Genomic DNA, 19,492 nt, shown 5'->3' on the forward strand with positions numbered 1-19,492 from the left:
TCTTCTGCATCGCCCTGGCTGCGACAGGGAGCTGTTGGGGCCTATACTGCAGTGGGTTTCTAGTGGTGTAAGAGGTGCAATGACCAGTGAAGATTTCCTGCCACACCAGACCCCTCTCTGGGGCTCACAGGCAGTTCAGAGCTTGTCCCAGGAAGTAGGTATCATTGTAATGGCCAGAAACTCCAAGGTCCTGAGGAAATTAGAGGGTATGCAGGACCACCCTGAGCACCGTAGGGACCTCTGGCGTCAGAGGCCTTCTTACCTGTGATGCAGGTCTAAGGCTCCACTCTTAAGCAACCCAGCCCTCAGTCTTTATGTCCTCCCCTCTTTGATATCTTTTGGTATCAAAGCTACAGGCTTCTCAGCTTCTCCCTGCTTACCTAGACTCCATCTTCCTTGAAGACCTCTGTGAAATACTCTAGCCATTCCTGTGCCCCTCTCTGATCTACACCCCTCCCTCCTCAGACACAAAGCCCTGTCAGTTTGACCTCACAAGCTGTAGGGACCCAATGTGTTGGCAAATGTCACAGCTCCAGCTGTTAGGAAAATCTACCCAAGCCCACAATGCTCTGGGGCTTAGAGAACTGAGGACACAATGGTGGTGAGGGCCCTGACGTTAAGTCCTACGGTACCTGCTCCGATACCTGCGTTCCACACCTTTGGGAAAGGGTGCAGAAAGAAGCCCTGGGGAAGGAGCAGAGGCTATGAAGGAACTGAAGATAAAGACACAGATAAACAAAACCACATGCTAGACTCCAACTCTGGGACTTTTATTCTCCTGGAAACAATATCCTGTGTTGGTGGAACTTGAGGGGAAAAGAATGTATGCTCACTTCTGTCGAAGTACACGTGAGTATTTGTGCACAGCATCTACAAAGGCCCCCACATGCTCTGGGTCCATGTCAGGGTAAAGTCCATGGCCCAGGTTGGCAATGTAGCGCTGTGGCCCAAAGTCATCCAGCATCTGCTGCACCAGCCGCCCAATCTCCTCCTGGGGACCAACAGGGCATTGGCTACAGGGAGGGCCAGCAACCTCTCCTCCTTATACATAACAGTGACACACACATATGTAGGCATGACTCTACTCGGTGTTATTCATCCAGTCATTAATTCAAAAAATTTACTGGATGCCTAGGATGGGCCAGGCACTATGAAAACACAACAACAAAAAGAAATTCCTGTCTTCCTAAAGTTCACATGGTATGTGTGGGGTAGAGGGGAGAGGCAGACATGAAAACACACAATAATACAACCATATCTGCCGCCGTGCAGTACACACAGACAAGCAGACACACCCAGGGGCCCTGGTTGTTACCTCAGATGCATACAGGGCGCACGGGTCCAGGTTGCCCTGCAACGTCACGCTCTTCCCCACACATTCCCTGGAGGCAGAGTTGATGCACATTCTAGTGACGGCACATATGGCAGCTGCACCCCCTCTACCTCCCGCCCCAATACTCACCGGGCTTTCTCTGGGGTCACTGTCCAGTCAAGCCCAACTACCTCGTAGCCAGCCTGAGCCAGCTCCTCCAGAGCAAAATGTCCATCCTTAGCAAAGACAATCTGGGGGAAACAAAGGGCAGATTCCTGAGGCTACAGAAGGCCTTTGCTCTGCCTACTGACCTACTATCTTAGCTGTACCTTTGCTGCCCTTCAGTGGTCACTTCATTCCATGCAGGACTTACCCTGAAAGTTCCAGTCACACCTTCTTCACTCATCCTCCCCCATTCTTACCATGGGCACCGGTGCCAGGCCTGCCTCCTGCAGCCTGGCCTTTACTCGCTTCGCCACTTCACGGATGTAGGGCAGCGCGAACTTATTGAAGAGCTGGGGGCCAAGATGTCCCGCATGGGACTCAAAGAGCTGCAATGCCTACAGTGAGGTGGCGGTGAAGAGGAACACTTAACACACAAAAAGGAAATCTCTCAGGCCCATACACAGAATGGGCGTCCATTTTTCCCCAAGTGACATCAACCCTTCATACTGCCTACACCTATACACCCAGTTACAGTCAAAAAGTTTTGTCTTTTCCTCCAGGTCCCAGTGCTAGCTTTGGTCTTTGAACACATGAAACATTAGCGCCCCTGCCAGTGTCAGGGTGGACTCAGCTGCTCCAACCAGATCACTACAAGCCAAACTTCTTTCATGCCTGGCATTAAGACACCTACCCTCTCGGGTGCAGGGACCTATGTTGATTCTGGTCCTTATATGCTAAACCCCAGCCTATCTGTCTCTCCCTCAGGACTTACCTGGGCACCAGCAACCACTTGTCCCACCAGATATGGTACCAGAGCATCAGTAAGGATGCGAAGCAGCTGGTGACTGGCCTTTGGTCTCTGGTAAAGCCAGCGCTTGGCCTGAGCCATGGTGCTTGAGCTGCCACCCTCGATCATGTATGTCATCAGAGTCCACTGCAAAAAAATACAAAGAGAATGTCACAGGTGTAGAAGTCTGACACTTCCTTCCCTTGACTACATCAGACCTGCCAGAGTGATTTCCCCATGCCCAAGTACCTGCCCTGTTCCACATTACCGGGGCACCAGCAAAGCCAATCAGGGGCACACGTCCAGCCAGCCGTTGTCGAGTGAGGGTGATGGCCTGGAATACATAGGCCAGCTCGGAGGCCACTGTTGCTGGATCTCGGAGGCGCTCTAAATCCCGCTCCTCTCTTAATGGCTCTGGGAAGCTGGGGCCTTTGCCAGGCACCATGGTCACCTCCATGCCCAGTGCCTGAAGGGGAAAAAAACATCTGTGCTCCCAACCTGTAACTCCAGGAGAAAAGCTCTGTTAAGCCCATACCAGGAAAGAGGAAAAGGAGAGTAAACCTCAGCAAAACCATCTCTTCCAGCCTAAGTTTTTCCCACGTCCAGTGAGAATAAGGGTCCATCTTGAGCCTCACTGTCTATTCCCTTTTTCAATCATTCTGATTCCAGAATCAGGTTTGAGTGGGTACCTGGGGTACAACAAGGATGTCGGAGAAGATGATGGCAGCATCCAGCGGGAAGCGACGTAGTGGCTATAGGGAATAGAAGACAGGTTGCTAGATGGTGAGCAGAGGGCATAAATCCCTCCCCTCTTTTGTGGCCCCTCACCTGCAGAGTCAGTTCACAACAGGCCTCTGGGGATCGACAGGTACTGAAAAAGTCCTGGGCAGCCCGAGCTTCCCTAAACTCTGTAGACAAGGGATAAAAGACAGGGCTCAGCCTTGAAGAAACTCTATAGCTCTTCCCTGTGCCCCACAAACTTTTTGCCCTCCAGTTTTACCTAGATTCCCAGGCCCTGACCCTGACCTGGTAAGTAGCGGCCTGCCTGCCGCATGCACCAAACCGGAGTGTAGTCTGTGTCTTCTCCCCAGGCTGCTCGCAGGAATGTGTCATTCTTCAGCTCTGGGAAGCCCTGGGGTCTGGAGATGGGGGTTGAAGGTGGGAGGTTGGTGTCAGTAACCTAGGCTGAAAGTTGGGGAAGGCCCAGGTTCCTAAGGCGGATTCAGTCCAGCACCGTTATCTGCCTTCACCAGAGCAGCTCCCAAGCTGTGGCTCCCGGCGCACTTCGCCTCCTTTCTGCCTATCAGGTGGTGCACAAGACTACAAACACCCGCGCTGGGGCCTCTACCCTACCACAAGTCCCAGCTTCCCCGAGCTCAAAGCCACTGGAAAGACTGGCGAAGGCGGGCGGGGGAAAGCCCAAAAGGATAGTGGGAGGGTCTCTGGATCAGAAAAATCACAGAAACAGGGGAGTATGAGTGGGCTAGTTCCAGGTCTGGGGGCTAGTCCAAGGTGGGCTCAGAGTTGATGGTCCGGAAATAGGGGTCCTAATTGAGGATTAGAAAGTCCTAGCTGCGTCCCCTAAATGAAGGTCTGGGGGTCGCAGTCCGGCTAGGCGGACCCTGGGATGGTCTCAGGAATCCATGATCGGAGGGTTTTCGGGATCAGGACTCTGGTTCAGATTGACGTGGGACCCTGATTCCCAGGACTGTCCAGGGAAGGGGGTATAGGGACAGATCCATCAGGTGGAAGACCCAAGTCAGATGCTTCGCTGGCCGGACAGCGTGTGGTGCAGAGAACTCACCCGAACCCGTTCGCCTCCATGGTAAGATGTCTGTAACTTCGAGCCAGTCCCACTTCAACCTCGGTCTGAGCTGGCCCCGCCCCAAGCTCCGCCCCTCCCTGGACTGAGTCAAGGGGGTAGCCATGTTGGAAGTCACATGATCAGACTGTAGCTACCGCTACCCGGCAGTCCCGGCTGCTGCCTGGGGGGGACTACCGGCCTCGCTTAACCATAAAGTCGAGTGTAGCGACGCAGCTTAAAAAAAAAAAAGGAACTTTCCTCTAACTTACCGTTTACCGTGACTTGGGGAATTTGCCCTTCTCTGATGAGCTAGAAATCCCGAAGTCTCAGCCTAAGGTCTCACTTTCACTCCCATTGTCCATGTTTCTAATGGTCTGATGCCTGTCCAGCTAGGCATACAGTGGATTATGGAACCAAACTATACAGGAAACCGAAATAATTAAATATTTCTACTAAGGGCCTATAATAGGTACAAAAAGATAGCCTCTTCCCTTAAGAAGCTACAGACTGATGGGGGAAAAGAGAAATCAGCAATCAAAATAATGTTTTCAGGCCCTGGCTGGTGTAGCTCAGTGGATTGAGCATGGGCCTGCGAACCAGACAATCGCAGTTCGAATCCCAGTCAGGGCACATACCAGGGTTGCAGGTCAGTTCCCTGAAGGCCAGTTCCCAGCAGGGGACGCACAAAAGGCAACCATACATTGATGTTTCTCTCCCTCTCTCCTTCCCTCCCCCTCTAAAAAAAAATAATAATGTTTTCAGAGGAATTCTAGAAGCAACTAGCAAGAGCTCCTCACCTAACTAGGGGAAAGCAGTGAGGGTATTCCGAGCACAGGGAACAGCATGTGTAAAGCAAAGAGGCTAAAGAGCAAGTAGCTAGTATTATGAAACCCAGAATTAACCCTGGTGGAATTAAAGAGGCTGGAAATGTCTACAGAGTATAGGTCATGCAGGCCCTCATGCAGGCCCCTTGTGAGGTGTATTGGTTCGCTTTAACCTGTAGCAGTGGTACAGCATACACACAGCTTGAAGAGAAGGAAAGAGAAGCACTGTGTTCCTAATTTTCTAGTGAGAAAAAAGTGGAAAACTGTCAAAATTATATGGGATCATTTAATATTAATTTAGTGATAACTTCAATTATTTGAAAACTATATCAAAACAGAGTTTCCACCCAAGTGTTCATCAACAGTTGACTAGATAAACAAAATGTTGTATATACATTCAACAGAATATTATTCAGCCATAAGGTATTTAAGTTCTGATACATGCTACACTTTTGTATCATTATGCTTAGTGAATAAGACACAAGGGACAAATGTTGTAAGGTCCCACTCACATGAAAAATCTAGAGTAGGCAAATTCATAAGGCAGGAAGTAGATTACAGTTTGTTTACAAAGGTCTGGGAAGGAGACAATGAGGAGTTAATTGCTTAGAGGATACAGAGTTTCTGTTTGGAGTGATGAAAAAGTTTTGAAAATATATCGTTGTGCACTTAGAATGTATTAAAATGGCAAATTTTGTTATGTGCATTCTATCACAATTTTTTAAATTAATGTAATATGGGCCCTGGCCTGATAGCTCAATCATTTAGAGCATCTCATCTCCATATGCCAAGGTCATGGGTTCAATCCCAAGTCAGGGCACATACAAGAAGCAACCAATGAATGCATAAGTAAATTGCACAACAAATCAATGTTTCTCTCTCTCTCTCATCTTCCTCTCTCGCTCTAAAATCAATTAATTTAAAAATATTTAATTAATGTAATATAGCAGAAGCCATTGAATTGTACAGTTTAAATGGGTGAATTGAATGGTATGCGAATTATATTTAAATAAAATCTTTTTCTGAATGGGAGAAGGGGACAGTTTCTTTTTCTTCCGTGATTGTCCTTCACCAACAGCTCCTGTCTGTCTTTTTTGCCTCCTCCCTTCCCACCTAGGCTTCTCCTCTCTTTTGGTTCAGAACTGCCGGAAGACGCTGGATAATGACCACTAGTAGTATCCTGGGATTTGGATTAACAACCAGGATCAAGCCCGAGTAACGCAAGGCTCCTGTCAGTGTCAAGGGCTGGGGAGGAGGTTAGTCCCAAATATTGTAGTCTCACTGTCTCTAGGATAGGGAGCCCAAGAGGATGTTCATTTCAAAGATCCTTCTGGTTGTATAGTAGTATGACTTATTGGCAAGAAGGTAAAACAGGAGGCCAGGAGACCAGAAAAATGGGGTTGCAACGATCCAGCCTGGATAGGATAGTGGTTTGAATAACGGTGGTAGCCGTGGAGATAAAATGGTAGTAGAAATAGGGATAGCAAAGGGGAGATTGATAAGGAGAAACTACTGAACCTGCGTCTGTTTGGCTGAGTGGGAGGCACAGAGGTAGTTAACGTGCTTGAGGATTCGTGTACACAGGGCATTACAGCGACAGGTGCGCTTAGTCCAGAACTTACGGCGAAGGCTGGCCATAGGCGGGGCAGAGCTCAGTGGGAAGCTCAGTGAGAAGCTCTGTCCACCTTCCCTGTCGCTGCTCCGAGAGCCGGGTCGCCCCTGGGCTACCCTCTGCCACGTCGCCATGGCAGGCCCGGGCCCGGGTGCGGCGCTAGAGACCCCACGACAGCTACTGGGTCGAGTCCGCTTCCTGGCGGAGGCAGCGCGGAGCCTCCGCACCGGACGGCCGCTCCCGGCGGCGCTGGCTTTCGTGCCGCGCGAGGTTCTCTACAAGCTTTACAAGGACCCGGCTGGACCGTCGCGTGTGTTGCTGCCGGTGTGGGAGGCGGAGGGCCTGGGGCTCCGCGTGGGAGCTGCGAGCCCGGCCCCCGGTACCGGCTCCGGGCCCCTACGCGCTGCCCGCAACAGCATCGAACTCCGGCGCGGCTCCTGCGTGCGCACCACCGGCGAGGAGCTGTGCAATGGCCACGGGCTCTGGGTGAAGCTGACCAAGGTGTGCCCTGGCTTGCCCTGGGCCTTGCAAAAGACACTCGGGGCCTGGAAAGCCCCTGGCTGTTCCCCTCTCCTCCCTCTATTGAGGTGGCATTGCATTCAGTGCCCTTTGCCTTGGGTTGGGCAGGGCAGGCCCCTGGACATGGGCAGTTTCCCTGACACCTGCCCCCATCTGACGCATCCCTGCAGGAACAACTGGCGGAGCACCTGGGCGACTGCGGGCTGGAGGAAGGCTGGCTGCTGGTGTGCCGCCCGGCAGAAGGCGGGGCCCGCCTCGTACCCATAGACACTCCCGACCACCTCCAGCGACAGCAACAGCTCTTTGGAGTGGACTACCGCCCGCTGCTCAGGTCTTGTACTTGGAGGGGCGGGGCTCACTGTCAGTTGGCTGGGGCCCCTAGAAGTTGGAAAATGGTCTGGCACCGCCCATTAGGTGGGGGACCGAAGGAAGGCTGGGTTCAGAACAGGAAGGGGCGGAGCCTGAAGGAGCTGGGGTGGGGCTTCTGCTGGTGTGGTTTGGAGCAGATAGAACTCTGCATAAGGTTCCAGGCCTTGGGCGGATTGTCCAGCAGCCTCCTGGTGTCTCCCCCATTACACCCCGTCCCCACACTCTCTGCCCACAGGTGGGAACAGGTGGTAGACCTTACATATTCACATCGCCTGGGATCCAGGCCTCAGGCAGCCGAGGCATACACGGAGGCTGTACAAAGGCTACTGTGAGTGAGCTTGGGTGGGATGGGGAGGAAGGAGCTCCAGGTCTGGGACCGACCTAATTAGGGACTTGGGGTTGCTTAGCTATGTGCCCCCGACGTGGACCTACGAGTGCGACGAGGACCTGATCCATTTCTTGTACGACCACCTGGGCAAGGAGGATGAGAACCTGGGTAGCGTGAAGCAGTATGTGGAGAGCATAGACGTTTCCTCCTACACGGTGGGTGCTGGGACTCCTCCCACCCCCCAGCAAGACGTAGTCACATCTTGCTAGATCCAGAACCCGCACCTCTAGATGGGGGCTAAACCTGAATCCCCACAGGCCAGACACAGTCCAGCCCCCTCATCTCGGAAATCCTATAGGAACCCTTAGATAATTACACCTACAACACAGATCCACTCTTCTCTCTCATGTTCTCTGACCCAAAGCACACTCCCAGCGCAGGGAATGGGGGTGGGGGGGTGAACACCGATCCCACCTCTCTACCCTTCCCAGGAGGAGTTCAATGTGTCCTGCCTGACAGACAGCAATGCAGACACGTACTGGGAGAGTGATGGATCCCAGTGCCAGCACTGGGTGCGGCTTACCATGAAAAAGGGCACCATCGTCAAGTGAGTGGGCTCCAATAGGGCAGGTGGGTGAACCGCATGTCCGTGAGCGTAGGAGACCCATGTGCTTACTCTGCCCCGCTAGGAAGCTGCTAATCACAGTTGATACCACAGATGACAACTTTATGCCTAAGCGGGTGGTGGTCTATGGGGGCGAAGGGGACAACCTGAAGAAGCTGAGCGACGTGAGCATTGACGAGTGAGTAAGCTGGCCTGGGTGGGAGGTGGGGCATGATCCTAGCAATTGGGCCTGGCCCGGCTTGGAAGGTTGAGTGAGACCTCAGTGGTCCCTGAAGGCAAGAGATATCCAAAGTGCCTCACGTCTGTTTCCTCAGGACCCTGATCGGGGATGTCTGTGTCCTAGAGGACATGACTGTCCACCTCCCAATCATCGAGATCCGCATCGTCGAATGCCGAGGTGAGGCCTAAGGCTATAAGGAGGGAAAGGGAGCCCCATTATCTGGAGGAGGGCTAGCTGGCAGTGGGTGTGGAGAAAAGGGGATGGGCTTGACGTTGAGATGAAGGTGACAGCTAAACTAACTCCAGGATTTGAAGCTTTGGGGCCTGAGCCAGGAGGAAGCTACCAGGTATAGACCTGCCTTAAAGCCAAAGAGATTTTTAGGCTCACCTGGAAGGGGACTGAGTTGGGACCCTCAGGCATTACAGCAGTTATAGTGGTGGATGGAAGACCCAACAAAAAATATAATAATCAGAAATAGGTGAGTAGAAGGGGGATCTCAAAGGTCCCAAGGGTCTAGGGACGAAAGGCTAAGCGCTAAGGAGACATTCTTTCCGAGGGCCAAGGAGGCAACAGGCACAGTAAGTGACCTCACTCTGACTTTTCCCCCAGATGATGGGATTGATGTGCGTCTTCGAGGGGTCAAGATCAAGTCCTCAAGGCAGCGGGAGCTGGGGTTGAATGCCGACCTGTTCCAGCCCACCAGCCTGGTGCGATATCCACGCCTGGAAGGCACTGACCCGGAAGTACTATACCGCAGAGCCGTTCTCCTGCAGAGGTAGCTGTGGTCCTGGACTTGCCAGTTTTCCCCTTCCCCTGTCCTGAGCTTTATATGTATGTGTGGAGGAGATCCCCAAGGTCTTATACTGTAAGCTGTTCAACTTCAAGTGTCAGAGTAGCCCCTGGGCGCCGGTTGCTCCTATACCTGTGTGTTGGTGACTGAGGGGACATTGCATCCCTGCCAAACACTTTAGCTGCAGTTACTTTTACCCACCCACCCCAGATTCATAAAGATCCTAGACAGCGTCCTACACCACCTGGTACCTGCCTGGGACCACACGCTGGGCACTTTCAGTGAGATTAAGGTGAGTCTGGTCCAGCCAGTGCTGGTCTCGGCAGTGGGCTCCCCCATTCTGCTTGTGCTATTGTTCACTCTTTAGCAGAGAGTTCTTAAAACCTACTCTAGCTAGGCCTGGACCTTTGCTGGGCTCTGGGTACATGAGAAAAAAACTGAACGTGAATAGTCAGAATCTAGCCTTTGGGGAGCCAACCCTCAGATAGTGAGTGTGTGAGGTCCACAAGGGCTGGGGGAGGAAAGGTGACAGCATGGATGGGACAAGTTGCATAAAAGGTACATACAGGAGTTATAGCAACTCCAGATGACGTGAGAGAGACATACTAGCAGCATGTAGATGACCTGATTGTGGAATGGCGATGAAGCCCAGAGGGGGTGGGCGGGAAGCAGGCCCTGGTAGCAGAGGGCACTGTGAGGACGACGGTGAAGCAGGGATTTTATTCCAGGTCAGTGTATGCATTGGAAGGGTCTTAAGTAAGGTAATGACAAAGGTGGCTAATTTTGTTTTAGAAATCTCCTCCTGGTGGCTGGACTAAGGGAGGGTCTGGGACCAACGACAGGAATGGACTAGGCTTGGACTGGAATGGTGGCATTGGGTCTAGGCATAGAGGAAGCTTCCAGGGACTGGACACAGGCTGACTGCCTACCAGTCCTGCTCTGGCCACCTTTTCTCACCAGCAAGTGAAGCAGTTCCTGCTGCTGTCACACCAGCGGCCAGGCCTCGTGGCCCAGTGCCTGCGTGATTCAGAGAGCAGCAAGCCCAGTTTTATGCCACGCCTGTACATCAACCGGCGCCTTGCCATGGAACACCGTGCCTGCCCCTTAAGGGACCCTTCCTGCAAGAACGCTGTCTTCACCCAGGTCTGGATTCCTGGGGTCGTACTGAGGGAGGGTCAGTAAGGGGCTTAGGAGGCTGGGCCAAAAGGGGCCTGAGCAAGGTCTTTGGGCCAGAGTGGAGCCAGGTCCCGACACGGACTTTGCTGCAACTCCCTCCTCTTTTCCCCATCCCAGGTTTATGAAGGCCTCAAGCCCTCCGACAAGTATGAAAAGCCCCTGGACTACAGGTATGGCCTCAGGGTAAGGGACTTTCTCAGAGCAGACATGTACACATGTACACCCACACGCTGCCTGGGGCACAGGGCACCCCTCATCATTACCCCTCTGTAGCCCCACTCCTGGCTGACGTCTGGGCTGGGGAATCGTCCCAAGCCCTGGCCCAGCATGATGACAGAGGTCCACCCCTATTTACAGGTGGCCCATGCGCTATGACCAGTGGTGGGAGTGTAAATTCATTGCAGAAGGCATTATTGACCAAGGTGAGGTCCTGAAGGAGGGTAGTAAGTATCCTGCCCTAGTTAGAACGGTAGAGGCTTCTCAGGTCACCAGCCGACCAAGCTAGGGGACCTGCTTTATTATTCCCATCATGTGGACTGGAGCTCTCGATTGCCCCAGCTGAGGGCATATCTCTGTCATTTCAGGGGGTGGCTTCCGGGATAGTCTGGCAGACATGTCAGAAGAGCTGTGTCCCAGCTCGGCAGACACCCCTGTGCCCCTGCCTTTCTTTGTGCGCACGGCTAACCAGGTAATCTCCCACTCCTGCCTCCCAAGTTGTTTCTGCTGTTTTGTCTCTTCAAGCCTTGCAGGTACCGGGCTGAGCTACAGAGGGGGCAGAGGGGGATCTGAGTTGCCCTGGGCAGCCTCTGGGCACACAGGGGACGGGGAGCCATTATGCATTCAGAGGGATCCCTCAGAGCCCCCAGTGGAGCATGTTCAGGGAACAAAGTAGGTCCATCCCTTGCTGTGCTGACAGCTCTGTCTTGGGGGCAGGGCAATGGCGCAGGTGAGGCCCGGGACATGTATGTGCCCAACCCCTCCTGCCGAGACTTTGCCAAGTACGAGTGGATTGGACAGCTGATGGGGGCTGCCCTTCGGGGTAAGGAGTTCCTGGTGAGTAGCCTAGTCTGCACTCCATCAGACCAGCCCTGGGTTCTGGAAGGAAGAAGGGCCAGCCAAGCCTGGGCAGCTCAGGATGAGGAGACATTAGTGGATACTTGTCCCACAGGTCCTGGCTCTGCCTGGTTTTGTGTGGAAGCAGCTGTCTGGTGAGGAGGTGAGCTGGAGCAAGGACTTCCCAGCCGTGGACTCTGTGCTGGTGAGCAGGGGTGGAGGCAGTGTTCCCCGGCCCAGCTGCTGCAGGTTGCTGTGCCCAGGGCTGTTGTCCTGAACCTCCTCTCACCATATACACGCTCCCTCTTCAATCACATCTACTCCCGTGGTTTCAACTGCTGCCCATGTTCTGGTGACTCCTAAACCTTCACCTCCAGCCCCAGCCTGTCTCCGAAGCCCGGAGCCATAGTGCACCTGCCTCTGCTGGACATCTGCCCCGGGACGCGCCTCCAGTTCAGCACACGCTCGGTGTCCCCGGTCTACTGCTCTCTGGAGCTCCCTGTCTCAGAATGGCACTGCCACCCACCCTCTCCCCTGCCAAGACCCTCAGGTTCATTCTTCACTCCTCTTTCTTCCTCACCCCCCTCACTCTGTCACATCTCCTTCTGGAATCAGGTTTTCCCATCTCACTACTATACCCCTGGTTCAGGCCACCTTCCTTTCTGACCAAACCACCCCCTACAAAGCCAGCATCCCTGTCTGTTCTTACCTGCCTATCTCCAGCGGCCAAAGTAATTCAGTTCACACTCCTCATTAACCCTTCAGTGGCTCTGCCTTGGGCTCAAAATAAAATGCAGAATCCAGAAAGCCCTACATGGCCTATGTCTATGTGGTTCGCATTCAGGTTCCAGCCAAATAGATTCCTTGGGTCTTCTGTTCTTTCCACCTTTTCCCAAAATCCTCTTTCCTAAATTCCTTACAGCCCAACCAAGTCCCAGCCATCCTTTGGGTCTCAGTGTAAATGCCATTCCCTCCAAGACACCTGTCCTCCAGGACTCCAAGCCTGATTAAATGCAGCCTTGATGATTTCAAAGCCCTTGTACTGATCCCCTCACTTCCCCCATGGCCCTGCATGGGGACGTCCTTGCCTGGCTGTCTGTCCTGCTTTCCTGTGAGTATCTTGAGGAAGAACAAGGACTGTTTCCACAATGAAAAACTGACCTTCATGCTTCTATCTAACCCCTAGGTGAAGCTCCTGGAAGTGATGGAAGGAATGGACAAGGAGACATTTGAGTTCAAATTTGGGAAGGAGCTAACATTCACCACAGCGCTCAGTGACCAGCAGGTGGTAGAGCTGATCCCCGGGGGTGCAGGCATTGTGGTGGAATATGAGGATCGTCCCCGCTTCATCCAGCTGGTGCAGAAGGCCCGGCTAGAGGAGAGCAAGGAGCAGGTACTGCCCAGGGGCCAGAAGAACAGAGAACTTCGGACAACTTCTAGTAGCCAAAGCCCAGCCTGACAGGACACTAGCACCCAATCCCAAGAATCCTGGCCCCCACCCTCCCTCTGCCCCACATCCCTGCTAATCAGCAGAGGACCAAGATACCCCCAGTGCTGAGCAAAGACCGCATCCCGCATTATCTCCGTCGGTGGAGATACACACCGAGCCCCAAACACACCGAGCTGGGAGTTGTGTCCTCTTCCCCAACCAGGCCTTTCCCTCCCACCAGGTGGCAGCCATGCAGACAGGTCTGCTGAAGGTGGTGCCGCAGGCTGTGCTGGACTTGCTGACCTGGCAGGAGTTAGAGAAGAAGGTGTGCGGGGACCCAGAGGTCACTGTGGACGCTCTGCGCAAGCACAGTGAGTGTGGGGCAGGGCAGGGCAGCACCGGGGTAGAGCTTAAGCGCTGTGTCTGTCGGGACGCAAGAATGAATTCTGGCTTTGTCACCACCAGTCCGGTTTGAGGACTTCGAGCCGTCTGACACTCGGGTGCAGCATTTCTGGGAGGCACTGAACAACTTCACCAACGGTCAGTGGGAGAGGGCAGAGTGCTACCTGGGGCTGACTGCACTTGCGGGCCCCTGCGGCAGGCTGGAAGTGCGGACACCGATTTTCTTTTCATCCAGAGGACCGCAGTCGCTTCCTGCGCTTTGTCACAGGCCGCAGCCGGCTGCCCGCGCGGATCTACATCTACCCGGACAAGCCAGGGTGAGTGCGGAGGCCAGGTCCAAAGCGGGCAAGGTCCAAAGGGGCTGTGGCCGGCCTTCTGCCTAGCCCCACACACGAAAACATGTCAGACCCCTGCCCTGTGCCCCTATAATTCTTTCTGATCTGTGGCCACTCCACAGACCACAGACGCGAGACACCACAGACGCGCTGCCCGAGTCTTCCACCTGCTCCAGCACCCTCTTCCTACCGCATTATGCCAGGTGGGTTTCCTAGGTTCGAGCCCAGAGTGGAGAGCGGGAGAAAGGTAACGTGCTAGGGTGGATGAAGTACTGAACTGTACGAATTGGAGCCCCATCGCCCCTGGAAGTGATGGGGGGGCTCTGTACCTGACACTGACCAACTCCCCGCCTCCACCCCCACCCAATCGCAGTGCCAAAGTGTGCGAAGAGAAGCTCCGCTATGCAGCTTACAACTGCGTGGCAATCGACACCGACATGAGTCCTTGGGAGGAGTGAGTCGGCGCCAGGGGGCAGCCCTGGGCCAGCAGTATCCTGCTCAGCCTTGCCTGGGACGAGACACCTCACCTAGACCAGCTGGGGTCTGCACTCCTGCTCTGGGCATGAGCTGATGCATTCAGCAAAAGCCGCACTCACTCGGGGTTACTCGTGGGTTGCCCCTGGTGACTCAGCCCCGCAGATGCTACGCGTGCTGGGGCTTGCGGAAGTGCTGGGGCTTGCTTCCCCCGTTACTTAGCCTTTGTGGGAGGGAACCTTCCACAAGCCCAGTATAAGCTGCCAGGCCTGAGTTACTTGAAGGAAGCCTTCTAACTGCTTACCCACCACGGACTTTGCTTCAAATTTTGGCTCCTCTTTTTTTTTTCAATTTGTTTTTCTCTGGTTCAGCCTGGACTCGAAACTAAAAACCTAAAAACCGTAGGGTGGTGGAGACTCCTCCCCAAACAAGGTGTCAGGGATGGATAGGGAGTGATGATGGTCCTTCCCCTTAGTCACCTGCCCCGGGAATAAAGCAACAACTGAGCACCTCTCCCTCATTTACTGCTCTTTTCCTCCTCTCCCTCCATACCCTTGACGTGAGCTCCCTCCTCCCTTCCTCCCACATAGTCCTAGCTGACAAGTGCTACTGCCTCCCCTGGGTCAGAACCTACATCTACTCAACATTAAATCTTCACTGCCACTAGCGCCCCGCATCAGTCACTTCGGCATTACTGCCAGCCTGACTCCCCTTCTTCTGTCTCACTCCCGAGATTCTGCACAAGTTACTGCTAGTTATTTCCTCTCTGAAATCTTTAATAGCTCCTCTGTACCCAACTCTAAAATAAAGCCTGGACTTTAAATTAAACCTACTTCTAGGCTGTATGCATGTCCCTGCCCCACCTCTCCCTCCCTTCAGGGCCTCCACGACACTCCACCAAAAAACGTCTTGCACGTGGGAAAGTTGAATAAATGGCTGAATTCACTCCTTTAGAATGTCTTTATTGGTCTCCTGAGTGATGTTAGAGAAGGCTTTTCCAGGACTTCACAGTCCTGCTGGGAGCCATGGAAATGTCCGTCAAGTGGGAGCGGTGGGCTTCTTAGGGGCATACATTAAACCTGGAGCTGAGCAGGGAAATAAGGACCCTGCTGCCCAGAAGGGAGGGGTTGCCTGGCATCATCTGGGGTGTGGCGATTTGGGGATGGGAGCCCTCCTTCAGGAACCAAGTAGACAGAAGAATCTGGTATCAGGGAGGAAGGACAAAGCCTGAGGTGGCTGGTAAACCACCCAGGTCAGGATTTTGACAGCAGAGGAGGCAGCAGCATGGCTACCCACCCCCCACTATGCCGCCAGCTGCCAGACAGCTAAGGTGCAGTCTCAAGAACAAGCACCCAGTGAGAGGAGTGCGTATACGGTCCCCTGGCTCTCACAGCGGGCAGTCACCCTCACAAGGGGTTCCTGGCGGGGTGGCAAGCACCGGAGTCACTCCCCACTCGCTCCTCTGGGGCGCGCCCTGCCGTGACTCCCACTCAGCTCTGCTCTTCCCAGCAAGCTCCCGCCGCCTCGTGTCCACCAAACAAGCACCCCTTCCCCTTTTCTGGGAGAGACCTCGCCAGCGCCAACTTGCCAGAGGCAGTTCATTTCTGTGTCTGTTACGAGCCACAGGAGTTTCCAGTCCCTCTTTTAACAAGCTGGACTTGCACTCGTATTTTGTAGCATGCTTTTCATTTAATCATTCACTCATTCATTCAGTGAATACATCAAGCACCTATTAAGGCACCATACCAGGTGCAATAAATCAAATAGCTAGAGACAATCCTTACCCTCTGGAGATTCCAATGGGAGAGACAGTAAACAAACACTGGCACAAACAACATTTAACAACGTGTGTGTGAGAACTCCAAAGGAGAAGTGAGGGGCATTGTCAGAGGGCAGAAGAGGATGACTCTAACCAGCTGGACTCTCAGTGGATGCCAAATCCCGACAGAGAACAACTGGCCCAAAGGCCAGTGGAGAGCAGGCAGAGTCCCACCTTACTGTGGTGTGGAGGAGAGAAGAGACGCCAGCCTTCGAGGGCCGTTTTAGGGTTTTACAATGAGTAGCCCAGAGGGCGTCAAGCAAGTGAGAAGCATGATTAGACCTGGCTTTGGCAGTTGTGTAGAGAAGGAACTGAGAGGGAGACTCTGGAAGCAGGGAGTAATCCAAGCAGGAATTGATGTTTGCCGACACCATTTTTATCGACCATATGCATTATTATATTGTAAGGAATTTTGATACTGTTTATTCATAAAATCACTTCATCAAATTGTCAGGAGGTATCTATTTTCACTCCCGTTAGTGCTTGTTTCCTAAATTCTTACCAGTCTTGGGTATTAACACTTAAAAATATTCCGATGTTTTACTGTGCTGAAAATAGTAGGATTGATTTAATCTTCATTGCTTTACTTACTGTATTGAGCAAATATTTTTCCTCTTTATAAACCACCCTTTAAGTATTTTTGTCCATTTTCATGTTGGTTTGATTTTACTTTTCTTATTGATTGATGACCATCTTGACATCGCACTAAAACAGTAGGTACGGAGACAAGGCACTGTGCTAAGAGCTGCACATCTGTTATCTTGTTTTACCTTCCGAGCAACCCTATGAAATAAATACTATTATTATGCCCGTTTCCAGATGAGAAACCGAGAGCAAAGGTGCAATAAGTGACTTGCCCTGGGTTTCATAAATAGTACATAATCAATGAAACCAGAAATCAGATGGTGGTCTGCGGGCTCCAAAGCCTGCTGATCGCGGCAATTTAGGTGCTGAAATTACGCTCACCCTTTTTTGTGTCAGGTGTTGTATGTTTTCCCAGTCTGTACTTTGCCATTTAATTTTATATATATTCTCTCGTAATGTACAAAATTTTTAATTTTTATGAATTCAGAATCTTTATGGAAGAAACCGTTTATTGGATGTATACCATAGGAAGGCAATATAGTACATTAGTTAAGCACACATTCTCTAGAGTCAGCTTGGCTGTATTCAATCCTAGCTTTACCATGTCCTTGCTAGTAACCAGTGTGTGTATAAGGCCTCCTCGTTTTGCACAGTACAGTAACGCCAAAACTGTAAAAATGACCCTGCAGGTTGAAACCAGATCTTAATAATCAATGAGAGAGATTACCATTGTTCTGTGACCTTAAAATTTTTTGTCGACATTAAAAATTCGCTCACTGTCAATTATTAATGTATAGGGAAGTGAAAAGATAGTAAAACTAATGTTTATTTAGTACACTGTAATCTGAAGCATTTAGAAAAATGGAGAATTCGATTTTTTCTTTGGAAAGCACTTACAGAGAATAGTTTGAACAGTGCTTGCCTGTTTTTTCCTGTCTGATAACACGAAGCAAGCGTCTTCACTCCGCCTTGATGAACTGCCATTCTCCTTTTTGAATTTGGATCAGCTCTCAGCATGTTATTCTTTGTGCTTTCAACTCCATGAAATATCTCTGGGAATTCCCTTCATGTGAAGTTTTTTGCTGGCTTCACTTCCCCGGAACAGCTTCATCTTTTTATCACAAGCACTTCCCTCATTTATGCAGATGAGGTTGCCTTCCACACGCTCCTCTGGCTGCGACTCTGCTCTTTTGTGATGGCAGCGTCCTCGGCATCCCCATGATCGGCTCTTTCTCCTGTTACTCCGTTTATGTTCAATCTGAATTTTACGTCCAGCATTATCTCCTTTTTCCTCTTTTTTTTTTTTTTTTTTTGCTACACTTTCATTTTGTTGAACAATTCTCAATTACTCTTTTTTTTTTTAAATGTCATGGGTTTATCACTGGAGACAGGAAAGCAATACACCACATTCTTTGCCGTCTGCGTCTGAACTGGAGCTGTGTGGTGACTGAAAGGAGCAACATGATTCACTGCTCATGGCGAACATCCAAAAGTCGATTCTGGTAATTGTGATGGTATTCTCATTGCTTTAGGGAGGAAGTGATTTTTGGAGGACCACCATTTCCACTGATGTCACCTGTTCCTTTTGTATTTGCTTCTAAATTTATGAGAAAGTTGTAGAAAACTTTAGATGAGATACGCGTCCCAAGTTTCGATAGCCTTTATTAAACTCCAAGGCTTTACAGCTGTCAGTGTGGTGTTCACCCTCTTTGTTCCTTCTCCCTGCCTACTTTTCCTTATTCCCACAGTACTTATCACCTTTAATCTATTGGACAATTTATTCTGTCATTTACACTGCTTCATAATTTATGCTGCCTCTGTCTGCTAGGATGAGGGCCCGATCTTTTTTTGTTCACTAATATATCCCAAGAGCCTAAAACCGTCCTTGACACTTCGTAGTCACTCGATAAATCATTGTTCAATAAATAAGTGAACGGTGGCCCATAAACCATACTTTCCCATCGTAAAACAAGGAAATAAGCCATTTGCAAAGTTTTGTTATCAATAAGGGTGGGGAAAATCAGCAAACTGGTTAAATTACTCATATTTAAAATTGACCCATTAGCTCAAAGCAATGATTTTCAACTTGTGTGACACAATGCTCTTTTAAATATTCACCTGAGGATATGTATTGACTTTAGAGACAGATACAGAAACATCAATGTGAGAAACATCCATCAGTTGTCTCTTGTGTGCACCCCGACCCCCGACTGAAGATCGAACCCACTACCTGGGTGTATGTCCTAACTGGAAATCAAACCCATGACCTTTTGTGGTATATGGGATGCTGTTTCAGACAACTAAGCCACCCCACTTCGGCCAGAATTTTTTAAATATGCAATACCCAGCTACTTAGGGGCACTAACCTTTTTAAACCCTTAGGTTGTCAAAGAAAAAATGACAACAGCCAACACAATAGCCATCCAGTGTGAATGAATCAAAATTATACCTATTTTTTGCCACGTCAGCAAAAACTAGTATATATCTTGTGGTGTGCCATGGAATTTTAGTAATTTATGTGTTCTGTGAGATGAAAAAAAGGTTGAAAATCACTGGTGTAGAGCATAAATGTTTAGATTCTGGTCTTTAAAACCAACAATAAAAATTCCGTGTGCTTGAAAGGAAACAGTGAAGTCCTGACTAATGAAGGATCTTCCCAAGCTCTGTCTGTAGACCCCGTAGCGTCACTTGCTCTCTAACTTACCATGAATCTATTAGGCAACCGCTGGGCCTGTGTACAGAAATAAGGCACAAATATTTTAGTACCTGCCACTGGCTGCCAAAGTAGTTTCTTTTTCTTTTTTGTCTTTTACTTGCCCTCTAAAAATAATGATTCCCTTCCCCATTGAGAAATCCACAGACAA

The 19,492-nt window shown here is 51.1% G+C and overlaps 2 protein-coding genes across 3 annotated transcripts; one reads left to right on the forward strand and one right to left on the reverse strand.

Annotated features, from left to right (window-relative positions):
- Window positions 1-749: 749 nt before the first annotated feature.
- On the reverse strand, window positions 750-4,137 carry UROD (uroporphyrinogen decarboxylase). Its single transcript, XM_037149770.2, has 10 exons — window positions 4,069-4,137; window positions 3,291-3,403; window positions 3,093-3,172; window positions 2,954-3,016; window positions 2,533-2,730; window positions 2,250-2,411; window positions 1,735-1,872; window positions 1,463-1,563; window positions 1,316-1,382; window positions 750-991 (listed from the first exon to the last, which is right to left on the reverse strand). The coding sequence occupies exons 1-10, from the start codon at window positions 4,086-4,088 to the stop codon at window positions 830-832; spliced, it is 1,104 nt and encodes a 367-aa protein (XP_037005665.2). The 5' UTR covers window positions 4,089-4,137; the 3' UTR covers window positions 750-829.
- A 2,385-nt stretch (window positions 4,138-6,522) lies between these two features.
- HECTD3 (HECT domain E3 ubiquitin protein ligase 3) lies at window positions 6,523-15,169 on the forward strand. 2 transcript variants are annotated; one of them, XM_037149590.2, is made up of 21 exons: window positions 6,527-7,005; window positions 7,194-7,354; window positions 7,628-7,720; window positions 7,800-7,935; window positions 8,212-8,327; window positions 8,410-8,523; window positions 8,660-8,742; window positions 9,175-9,340; window positions 9,566-9,647; window positions 10,316-10,498; window positions 10,649-10,701; window positions 10,889-10,953; window positions 11,116-11,219; window positions 11,465-11,584; window positions 11,700-11,789; window positions 12,771-12,977; window positions 13,255-13,384; window positions 13,479-13,553; window positions 13,651-13,732; window positions 13,873-13,953; window positions 14,124-15,169. In XM_037149590.2, the coding sequence occupies exons 1-21, from the start codon at window positions 6,637-6,639 to the stop codon at window positions 14,206-14,208; spliced, it is 2,595 nt and encodes an 864-aa protein (XP_037005485.1). In that variant the 5' UTR covers window positions 6,527-6,636; the 3' UTR covers window positions 14,209-15,169. The 2 variants fall into 2 exon arrangements, with proteins under 2 accessions (XP_037005486.2, XP_037005485.1); XM_037149591.2 differs by lacking the exons at window positions 13,255-13,384; window positions 13,479-13,553; window positions 13,651-13,732; window positions 13,873-13,953; window positions 14,124-15,169 and adding an exon at window positions 11,962-12,134 and having other exon boundaries at window positions 6,523-7,005; window positions 12,771-12,858.
- The last annotated feature ends 4,323 nt before the right edge of the window (window positions 15,170-19,492 follow it).

The sequence above is a fragment of the Artibeus jamaicensis genome, unplaced genomic scaffold (genome assembly GCF_021234435.1).
Source record: "Artibeus jamaicensis isolate MK-2021 breed Jamaican fruit bat unplaced genomic scaffold, CSHL_Jam_final scaffold_847, whole genome shotgun sequence".
In the NCBI taxonomy this organism is placed as follows: Eukaryota; Metazoa; Chordata; class Mammalia; order Chiroptera; family Phyllostomidae; genus Artibeus; species Artibeus jamaicensis.